General features: G+C 34.3%; 1 protein-coding gene across 1 annotated transcript; it reads right to left on the bottom strand.

Annotated features, from left to right (window-relative positions):
* Positions 1-4,440: 4,440 nt before the first annotated feature.
* LOC144448456 (toll-like receptor 2) lies at positions 4,441-10,861 on the bottom strand. The gene is made up of 4 exons (XM_078138708.1): positions 10,829-10,861; positions 8,795-8,917; positions 7,722-7,895; positions 4,441-7,246 (listed from the first exon to the last, which is right to left on the bottom strand). Exons 3-4 carry the CDS (start codon positions 7,762-7,764, stop codon positions 6,789-6,791), a joined length of 501 nt encoding a protein of 166 aa, XP_077994834.1. The 5' UTR covers positions 7,765-7,895; positions 8,795-8,917; positions 10,829-10,861; the 3' UTR covers positions 4,441-6,788.
* Positions 10,862-11,968: the final 1,107 nt, after the last annotated feature.

The following is an 11,968-nucleotide window of genomic DNA, read 5'->3' as shown; positions in this document are numbered from 1 at the left end:
GGTATACTACAGCAGTTATTGGCAAATAGAGACACTTTTTGTTAGTTCCTTCACTCATAAACTGGTATACTACAGCAGTTATTGGCAAATAGAGACACTTTTTGTTAGTTCTCCCTAATTTGGATAATCACACAATACCATACAAAATATCTACAAAATGATACATATTAATACAAGACAATTTACTATACGATTACGAATGCGATTTGATGTACTCGTAAATGATTAATGTGTATCTTCCTTTAGAATATCACACTGTGACATCGATATTTTTGTTGCTGTAACATTTGTTGTATGGCTTGGCCTGCCTACCAAGCAGGTCAAAGGTGAAAGGTTAAAGTTGATTGGAATCATAAGGAGTGCAATAATAGAAGGATATACTATATATTTAAATAAGGCCCCCAAAAAAGAGAATTTTTTCTGGTCAGTGTGCGCATCACGTAAATACCCTCAAATCAGTATTTTTGTGTTTGTCTAGCCCATACAGTCAGCAGATCCAGGAAAAACACAAAAATGATATCTCCCTATTTCACTGAAGACAACGTCAGAGACAATCATGAACAAGTAAAGGATATCGGCCACACTAGACACTTGCTCGGAAGTACTAAATAAAAAGAACAGTAACTGCCGTAAATAGTAGATTGAGTGAAAGGTTTTTGACAGAAAAAATTTGCATTGTCGCACCATTTTAGACAAACTGTCCTAACCAGAACTAATTCTTGTTTGTTTGTTTTTGACATATAAAAGTTAAGTACGCATAGAAAGATCTAAGAATCATCCACACCAGAGAACCCAAAGATAGAATGGACATAGTTAGGTGGTAGGAAATGATTGGAATCATTACAGTTTTTGATGACAATGATAATGTTTCTATTTGTGTTTCTTTCATTTACAGAAATATACAATTGATTATTTTGAAATAGGGATACCAATTCATCAAAGTTTAGTTACATGTTGTCGTACGTTAACAGTAAGTGTACTCCTTAGAATATTGTTTTATCCTCTCACTTGGATGGTGTGGATACCAGGGTACATTGCCTTTTTTACATTTCTTGTTTTAGTTGTTTGTTTAGAAAGTTGTATGTTTCCACAACAGACAGTTTGTAATTGTTACATATCATGTATCCGAGAATACTTGTACCTTTGGTGTACTTGGATAGTATTGGTATTACATTGCAGTGTAGTGTCATTACCATAACTGCATACCAGTATGCAAATGAACATACAAGCACTCTATGTAAATAATGTACATGCATGGTTACATTTTTATGAAATTCGCTGTTTCAGTGAAACATGTAATAGTAACAGAATCCTATGATGTGTGTATGTGTGTGTGTGACAGTGTGGGTGCTCAAGCTATAAACACTTGTGCACACAGTGTTTTCTGCCACAGCTGTAGCCTGTTGACTGCACTGTAGAGATACTTCATTAGCTAGTCATACCTCCTTATAAGGGCTAACTATGTATCTTGACAGCACCATAAACAGGCTATCTCAGCTGTAAACACCACAAACAGTTATACAGATATCTTGGGAATACCACACTTTCATTCACTCATCACTGAGATCTGGTTTTACATTTGCAGTGAAAGACATAATCCAGAGACATACCAATTATAAGCACCAAGGGAACAGGTATAATTATGCAGAAATATCATGTATATGGATTCACAGTGGATGAATCATAAAACGTTATTATTGAAATACAGAGAAAACTGAAATAAATCACAAACAACAGATCATTCTATATATGGTTAAAAATGGCAGCTATAAGCATGCTTAGTAGAGATATTTTCTAAAGTTAAAATTTGCTAAAAACAACGAAACAAGCTGGCTTAAATGTGAATGCCACTCCAGGAAATGAAAACACTTTCATTAATTAGAGAGAATAAGCACTCAGGAATCATGAATATTCACTGTACGACCATTAATATATTATTTCTGCTGACACCCATGATGCAATAGCCTACAGCGATTTAAAGATAGCCTATGAAGGCACAAAATCAACTTGATGTTTCTCTGAATTCACAAGTAATTGTAGGTGATGTAAAATCATGAAATGACTCCAGAACCCATAGTTTGTGAAAATGCATGTATTTCCTGGAGTGGCGTTCCCCACAAATGTAAAGGTAACACATGTAATCAATATTTGCAAAGTATTAGATATTAGTCCCTAATATTTTTCTTTGGAAATATGAGTGGCCTAAGGGGCCATGTCAGTCAGAATGGAAGACGAGTAAAAACAAACTCCTATGTCAGAAGTATTCTACACTTCAGTGAAGAAAAATGTCACATCTGTATGAGCTTATTTTTTTTACTTTTAAGAAACAATGTTGGAATTAATGGAAATTTTGAATATTTGACTTCTAATTTCCTCACTGCCAAACCAGTGACCATTGTAGACATGCAGCACCATGACTTAGTACAACCATTGATATATATCTCATATTTTCTGTTCAAATGTGTACAACTTGGCTTACACATATTTTAATCATTCTTGCCATCTGTTGACTTGCCTCACGATAATTTCATCTTGGAATGTCATGAAATATTGTAGACCCTTTTACGCATTTGTTCTTACAATGTTAATAATACAACGTATATGTAAGCACTTGCAGGCAAATATACCACAGAAGTACATCACTCATTTCTAGTTTATTCGGTTCTTTAGGCCACATGCCTCACTATACAGTATGCACAAAAAGTCTACAGGAAATTAAATTTGGAAGAGAGAGTTATAAGCAAGATACACATCATAGCTGTCCTGCATATGACTTCTAATATTATATAGCATCCTTTAGTTTAAAACTATATGCAACAAATTTGACTACATTCTGGATTAGGTTGACAAAAGTACGAGATGTCAGATTTGTATATTTTGAGGTGAAGGTTGACAGTAATTGTCAAACATAGGAAAAGAACATCAGGAATATAATAGTTTTCAACAATTTGTCATCAGTACATTCATTGTAAGCTGATGTTTTAATTGTTTTCTTTACATATTAGATCATTTAGTGGAAAGAAAATGATGAAAAATAATGGGCCAATATTTTATTGACTCTATGCAAAAGACTTACATCACTACTTTTATTAATGAGAATTAAGTAATGAAGCCATATGCTTACATTGACAATGTCAATGAGCCTTTCAGTTACAGTAACAATAAATTAGATGCTGTTGACAAGATATCGAACATGGAAATGCCTGACCAACATAACATGTTTAACATAAATTACAACTAGGCCTGTGTGTAACATGTACGTGTATTAAAAGTTTCCTTGCCAAGCCCATGCACAACACGTACCTGTAACAGAAATTGCCTGGCTAGGTCTGTGTGTAACACGTACGTGTATTAAAAGTTTCCTTGCCAAGCCCATGCACAACACGTACCTGTAACAGAAATTGCCTGGCTAGGCCTGTGTGTAACACGTACGTTTATTGGAAGTTTCCTTGCCAAGCCCATGCACAACACATACGTGTAACAGAAATTGCCTGGCTAGGCCTGTGTGTAACACGTACGTTTATTGGAAGTTTCCTTGCCAAGCCCATGCACAACACATACGTGTAACAGAAAGTACCTGGCTAGGCCTGTGTGTAACACGTACGTTTAATGGAAGTTGCCTTGCTAGACTCATTCATCACTTCTGCCTAACTTCATATCGATGCCAACGCCATACTGATATGTAAAAGTGAATAAAACCAACGCAATATCTCGTTTAAAATTCAACTTTTAATTGAACAGCGGGAATTCACCAGATATCATTTCCCTTTCACACACATCAAAACAGTCTTTGACATTCAGTAATATACAAACATTTCACCAAGAAGTGGTTGTGTCAGTGCAATAAGGTAGTATCTGCTATACATATATTACATTGACATGACAAAGTAGAGATATGAATAGACTAGAGTAGTAACAAGTGATAAATATGTAAAAAAAGAGTAGATATTAAAAATAAATGTAAATATTTGGAAGAGTTCCCTATCTTTTGTAAATCTTAAGTGTTTAAAATCATTTTACCAATAAGTTGTGCAAGCTGTAGATTTTTTTTATATATTCTAAATACCTGTTAATCTAATGATTTTGAAATAAAGATGATTATCTAGTATTAAAATTAAGTGAATTTTCTGTAAATTATTAGTTACATTCCTTATTATCTCTTCTCCATTGTTTCAACTGCGAATACTTTGGGCAACATTTGGTACAAAGGGGGCGTACCCCTAGCATGTGCATGAAAAGAGTTTTTATAGATCACTTCAAATTCAAACGAATGGTGGCCATTTTTGCAATGTCTTGGCAACTATGATATATCACGGTAACTGATGTGTCTATATCCACATTACACTAACTACTAGTCTACGTAACAAATTGTTGAACTTCACCTGAAGCTACCCCCCCCCCTTCCCCATCCACCCCACCCTTCAACTACATCACCCAGATGATACAATACCCAGACTCTTTACGGTCAATAATCAAAATTGTGTTTATTTATTCATTAGCATCATACGAGCTAATCAAAAATACAGAAGCAACACTCAGTACGTAGGATTTCAATAGTAGTATCAAGTTATTCAGAGTCGATATGAAAATGCTATTATTAAAGGGGCATAAATTCAGTTCAATCCATTTTACATGTCATTGAGTGAAAATAGTAGTGTCCATAAAAGCTTGATTGTTAGACTAATACAATGGTAATGTCGATCAATGCCTAAAATGGTATTAAACATCCCCCAGCGTTGTTGGCACAGTAGATGGCATAATTGTAGGTTTTTGGACATTTTACTACCGTATACGTATAATAAATGACGTCATCGAATGACGTCATCGAATAGTTATGTATCATGCCTGAATACTAGGTTTAAGTGATCGAAATGTAATAACAAAACATTGCAACTGATTAGAAACTATTGTAAACTTAAATCAGATGAAACAACAACAAGCTAGCTAAAGTATTGGCGAAAAAACCACTAGTAATAATTAACCCTCGAGTCAGTGCTCCGAAGGTTGCCAAGGAAGCTACTCGGAGTGCGTAAACGGCCTCTATTGCATCTTTGGTGCAAAGCAACCCCTTATATCGTTTGTAATATCAAAAGAAAGAAATTCTAGCAGATAGATGTAGAATCAACAAATTATCAACTATGGTGGCGTATATGTATAGCTAACTACTTTAATTCTATATTCCTATGTAAATCAGGGTTATTTAAAAGTACTGTAAAACTAATACCCAATACAAATGTACATGGCTGAGCTTTTACATGCCATTGATGAACGTTTTTTGACTATATTGGCAATCCTTCTCCCTCTATACCTGTGTATCAGAAAATCACATTTTTGACCAAACATCAAACATCCACAAAGGCATTATGAACAATAGACATTTGATACATTTGATACATTTTCAGACTATCCCATTGCATCAATTTTCAAGCCTATCTACCCCAGAGTTTATATTGGATGAGATTTTGGGCCGATTGTCATATTGTACACCTTATTTACATCCAAAAGGGTTATTGGAGTCTTAAATATTATTTGATCGACTGAGATTTTCTTGAAAATATCTCCACCCAAAAGTAGACAAATCAGTCACCGGGTAATTTCTGGAGTAAAAGTATTTTGGCCAATATATGACGCTTTACTAACTGCAACTGCAACGATTTTTGTAACACCGTAAACAGTATTGCATTACCTATATGAACAAACAATACACTATTAATCAAATCAAATTAATTTCTTGGGTCCACATGGTGATTCAGATTTCGACCTGTATCTCTACAGCTACCGTGATAATATCGACCAAAGGCTAACATAATATGTCTAATTATTGGTATTTTAACAATCAATAGATATATGCTTGTCTGATAAAAAAATGATACTTCAGTTACACGAGTACAGTTTTAACATGATAACAGATTTAAAACTAAAATTTTTGCTTAATATTTAAACTTACCACTACACTACTTACAGATATTATTGACCACTAATTAACAGAAACAATGTCTTTTTTTCTAAATAATTGACCAATTTCTAGTGAAGGATATATCTCTGGTTATATGATGACAAATATTTCCCAATTGCACCGAGTGCAGGTGTAACAATACGAATTATTGTGCTTTTGTGGTGAACATTTCTTCGTCTAGACACCTCTCCATGGAATTTATGTGCTTGATCTTTTTTTTAAATATTGTAACAGAAAAAAATCACAATTTTGACCCATATCCGTGATATCGCACAATTTTCACACATTTAAACAAAATCCTAAGTACTAGACATCCTCGGTAACATCCTAAATATGAAGCAATCAGCTCAACATTTCTACATGGAGTCGCTCAAAGACGCATTCATACTTTCCCATGTGTATTACTGGATCTTCGTTCAGTTATGCTGAAACTTTCATTTTTCGAGATATCCAATGTAAATTTAAGACAACTCAAAATATGAGTGCGAATTTTGGAGGGGAGCGCTCCTGGAGTAATGACTCGAACAGTTCGGGACAATTACTCACACAGAGCCTGCAGGTCTGGATGTTTGCCGGGCCTGGGTGACTCCAGGATAGCATATGGACTGACTGTTATTTCCACAACGACATAGCCCTTACTGTCATGTAGTCCCAAACCTGGATGGATTTCTGTAGAAAGTTGTGATTGTTTTAATGTCTGTATATTAAAATAAAAATCACTGGGAATAATTCCTCCATAAAAACAAACTCTAAGTTACAATGTTGAAATACAACAAACTGCATCTGTCTGACATAAAGACAAAAATTCATTAGTTTTCCTTCGACTATCAATTTAGGCAACAGTAGATTCTTTGCCAATCCTTCCCTGTAATGCAGTTTGCAGTTTTAGCCACCCATCTTCTCGGACCCCTTTACTGAAATCAATATATTTGCTGCTCCCCACCAACGTCTCCAACTCAATTGGGATCTCTACCAGTTCACCTAACTGCAAGATAACTAGACTGTCTCTATTCTCTTTGTACTTTCTGTTGAAAGCCAACCCGAACTCATATATTGACCATGAACTCTCAATGAAATTCTGTGACAAAACAATCAACGTAATCTTGCTGTGGAATATTCCCCTAGATATGTTAGTAAGGGGACTAATTCCTCCAACGATATCACGTTCATTGTAATAAACTTTCAATCCCCAGTTTTGCTCAAGTCGAGGGAGTATAATGTCACAAATGAAGTGTTGGTCCTTCTCGCATGACGTAACACACACATGGTACTCGAACAATTCCACAGGATCTACAAAAGAACGATGACAAAGAAGCCATATGAATCATTAGTCAACTAAACACTCTTTGCAAACCATCTCTAATCAATTTCCATAAAATGTGTAACACATTGCCGACATATTGTTTCTTCAAGTTTTGATTTTAATTTAATTTACAAGTATTCCCCATATAGTAAGACAAATGCTGCCAAATGCCAGTCAAACCAGGATACCCAAATGTATTCATATTGCGATTCAGAATATATGAAATTTAAATATTTCCTACTAATATTCTTAGGAATATCAATAGTAAACTAATGTCGATATCTTTGAGTTTTCACAGTTTAAAATTATTTCTTGCAGTATCATGGCAACAAATATTAGACAAATATAACAAATCAACCGTCAACGGTAAATTCACGTTAAGCTTCATATCTTTGAGCTTTACCTATTTCATTCATTTTCTTTCTTTTCATAAACAATAAAGAATTGCTAGAAGAAACTTACATTGGTGATGAAACGTTAATCCTAGGGCTGCTATCTTATCCATCAATTCGTAATGTTTCTTGTTTTGCCATCGTTTGTATATCGCCTTCAAACGACTATGAATAGCCCGGATGATTAATACCAAAATTATTATCCCTATCAATATTACGGAAAGGAACAGAAGTGTACCCAATCCTGTAAACATACAAAAAAATTGTTTAGTAAAGCATGCAATAGGATTACTAAAACATGAAAGTGCCATTCTTTTTATTCACTGTCTACACATTTTGAAATCATGATAACCAGTTCAAACAAGGAAAGCAAAATATGCGTTTTCTTACGATGTATGTATGTATGTATGTATGTATGTATGTATGTATGTATGTATATATGCATGCATGCATGCATGCATGCATGCATGTATGTATGTATGTATGTATGTATGTGTGTATGTGTGTGTATGTATGTATGTATGTATGTATGTATGTATGTATGTATGTATGTATGTATGTATGTAAGGATTTTATATGTCGTTACTCGGAGTGTCAGTGTCACGCTTCCTCAGCGATCATCAGACGTCGACTGATAAGTTGAGATTGTTAAGGTCAATATGTGAATGATTGATAATGCTGCTGACAAAAGCATGCTACTGAATAAAAAATCAGAATTACTCTCCAAATGCCGCCATGAAAATAAATATTTTCTCGCCAACTGTGGATGTAACCCTCCATACATTCCATAAGGAAAAGTAATCCGATTATCTTGTTACGCAATGAATACACAAACATTTACATGACATACCGACCTTGACAATCTAAATCTATCAGTTGTCTGATGATCGCTGAAAAAGTGTGAAACTCCGAATAACGATTTATAACATCCTTATAACATCCTAAGTGTATGCGTATATATATATATATATATATATATATATATATATATATATATATATATATATATATATATATATATATATATATATATATATATATATATATATATATATATATATATATATATATATATTCTGATGTCAATCTCGTGCTTCAATACAATCCAAGGATGATGAAGAAATTCGAGAAAATTCTCCTTACCACGGTTCCAACTATACAACGTTGTAAATATTGTTTCATAGTTGTCGCTGATCTTATAAACCTCTTCAATTGTTGAGTGGAAGATCGAATCTTCTTGCCAAAATTCATAAAACAGGTGCAATGCTGTCAGGAAAAAAGAGCAATGAATGATACATATCATAATAACACATTACGTTTGTCCTTTCTCTGAAATACTGTCTAGTATATATAGAAACTGCAATACCAACAATGACAATTAACTTGTCATACGAATGGTGTCTCCCGGTAGTAGTGCTCTATTTTACCTTATATAAAATAAAATGTGGCAAATATTAATCTACACAATTAATATCATAAATAGTACATCTTTGTGAGATAATATATCTTAGTTGAAATCATAAAGAATATGGTATCGCATATAATGATTTGTGTAGTTATATTTTTTGCCATGGGCTGTCACATGTCATGAAAGGTGACAGCTACATATTGCATACAGGTGTACTAGCTGTAAGTAGAATGTTTAAATGTTTCGATTGATGTAATGACCTTCCTCATAATCCTGTATACCCTACACAGTCTTGGTGTACCTAGGAGTAACAATAGTTATGTAGCTGTGCACATACTGTAGTAAAATATAAACAATGAAATATATGATTGGATCCAAAAACCAGCACTCCCTGTGAATTACGATTTCAAGTTAATACTATATTACTCATTGGTGAAATGCATCTCTAGGTGACATGTACAATTTCTAATTATTGGACAAATTTAAACAATTTTCAGTGAATATGTTGTTGGTTGTCTGATCGGACATTTAGTCCAGTTACAAATAAAAGAGGTTAAAGATTTACTGTTTTTTTCATTTTATCTATCCTCTGACAACGTTTGGAGTTTATAATATACCTTGTTTTTCCCAATCATGGGGCGTCACTTCATATCTACTGAGTAGATGCCAAAACGAAAGATCTTCAATTATTACTTTTTCACCGTGAATTTCTTGGTAGACAGTCATTTCACATTCGTATAGTCCATACAATTTTTTTGTCATGTAGGTTATGGTGAGGAATGATTCGTAATGATAAACAGGTACATCACTAGTTGCTGAAACAAGACAATTTTGAAAACGAAGGTCGTTGATTGACGCGATACATTTGCCGAGATCTCGTAGCCGCAAATGTTTTCAAAATTGTCTAGTTTCGCATTTTCGGCAGCCGTTTTTGACGGGGGAAATAGCAGTTCGGGCGTCGATTGTGCGGCGGGGGATTCCTAAGAAGTGTTGAGGTTAGGAAATGTCAGATTTTCCGTAGGTAGGTCGATATTTTGGCGAAAATAGGGATTGATACGTGCGATACCGATCCGCATCGCATCAGCTGATTGGAATCCCTGCACTAGGAATTGTAGCGTTAGGTGCGGGTTCAACACTAAAACTTAAAAAGTCACCAAAACAAACGAAAAAATACCCTCAAAACCGCAGCAAGACGCTACAATTATTGCAGCTAACACACAGTATAACATGTCTTTCCCTTATGTAGCCGCGTTTCAAATAAATTGTTCGAAAGAAAAGGAGTTGTGCTCTGTATGAGTCTTCATGTCTGTATAACCCTAGACTGGTCTCTAAGATATTATTTTGACCTGGTATGGTAGACACAAAATGTTGCCAACACAATGAAGGATTCGTGCATGGAAGGTTTTGGATCAATTGTAAAAAGGACATCGTTGTTTGACGAGTGATATGAGTTGTCAGGAGAAATAAGAACTGCATTAAATGTTGCCGCTGTATAATTAGACTAGTGTAAACTAAAATGATAATAGACTGTGATAATTTACTGGAAGAAAAATTGCCAGTAATATAATCTCCTGCATGTAAACGAAATGATAATGTTTATGTATGGCAGCCAGGGAAAACTTAACATGCAACATTTAAAGCTTACAGTTTGGAAAGTAGCGATAAATGGCTAATTGCATCTGTTACACCACGGAAAGAGTTACCTGTGACACAAACAGGAGATCTACGAGTACTTGTACTAAGACAAGGGATATAATATGATGACAAACCTGATATGTATGCTGTTGAAAATGTTGAAATGAACAGATCTACCAGCGTAGAAATGACGACATAAGACGCATGCGTGTAAGACGCACATCGCGGGTTTTCCCCAGTGAGCTTATTTTGCAGCTTTTAAAGTTCACCCGAGGATAAACATATTGCACATGCGCACTGATAATTGGCTGTTTGAAATTCCGCGCCCATCCAATCTGAAAGAGAATAAACCTAGAATACTAAAACCATAATGAACATAATAAACCAAAGAGTAAGGAGACTCAGTAATGTTTCATATTTAGTTAATGCTAGTGAAACGTTGTTGACCGGCTTTCTGTGCAGTTTATCACAGGCACTTGTTTCCCGAGATATGTCTCAGAATATACTATCAGAATACAATAAAATATCGATAATATCGATAATATAGACGTGTTTAGCCAACTATACATGAGAGGGGTAAAATCAAACTTGCTTCTGTGATTGCGTAAGTTCACTCAACAACATTAACATATCACGTCATTTTCAGCTTGCTGATGTTTCAATCGTACCTGATACAAACAATTTCGAAAAACGTGATATTGAGATGTCGAAGACTTATGTTGTTACGTAACAGAATGTCACTATTGTACAAAGTTTAAATGCATTTCGACTTCATATCAGAGTTCATAATGAAAATTACCAAAATATCCTGAATGGATATAATATAGCTCTGAGAATCGTACCACAGCGCCCACTTTCAATGTGAAGCACCCTCGCTTCAACATAAATGATTGACATATCTCTCCTCGCGAAACAGATTGTATCAACTAGCTTAACTAGTAAAAATAAAGTATAGAAAATGAACAGTTTATATTAAAAAGTCTTGTGCTATATTTGAAATGCAATACTAAATTTTTAATGCAACATTGTTGCAAATCTAAATTGAATAACTTATTATGTGACTTAACTAAAAAAGTAAAGAAAGTTAAAGTAAATGTCTTGCAGTAGAATGTAACAACACAAAAATAATCAGGAAGCAGTAAAGTGATTCACTTCAAATAATCGAAGAATGAGATATCATGATAATCTAAAACAAGTCCAACTCTTAAAAAAGAACAAATGACTACCTTGAATTGGTGAAAACTCAGTCTAAAATAATGATCCAAATAAATAAA

This window comes from Glandiceps talaboti, chromosome 17 (genome assembly GCF_964340395.1).
Source record: "Glandiceps talaboti chromosome 17, keGlaTala1.1, whole genome shotgun sequence".
Lineage (NCBI taxonomy): Eukaryota > Metazoa > Hemichordata > Enteropneusta > Spengelidae > Glandiceps > Glandiceps talaboti.
Note: the sequence above shows the minus strand (reverse complement) of the source record. Positions and strands in the feature narration are given on the sequence as shown.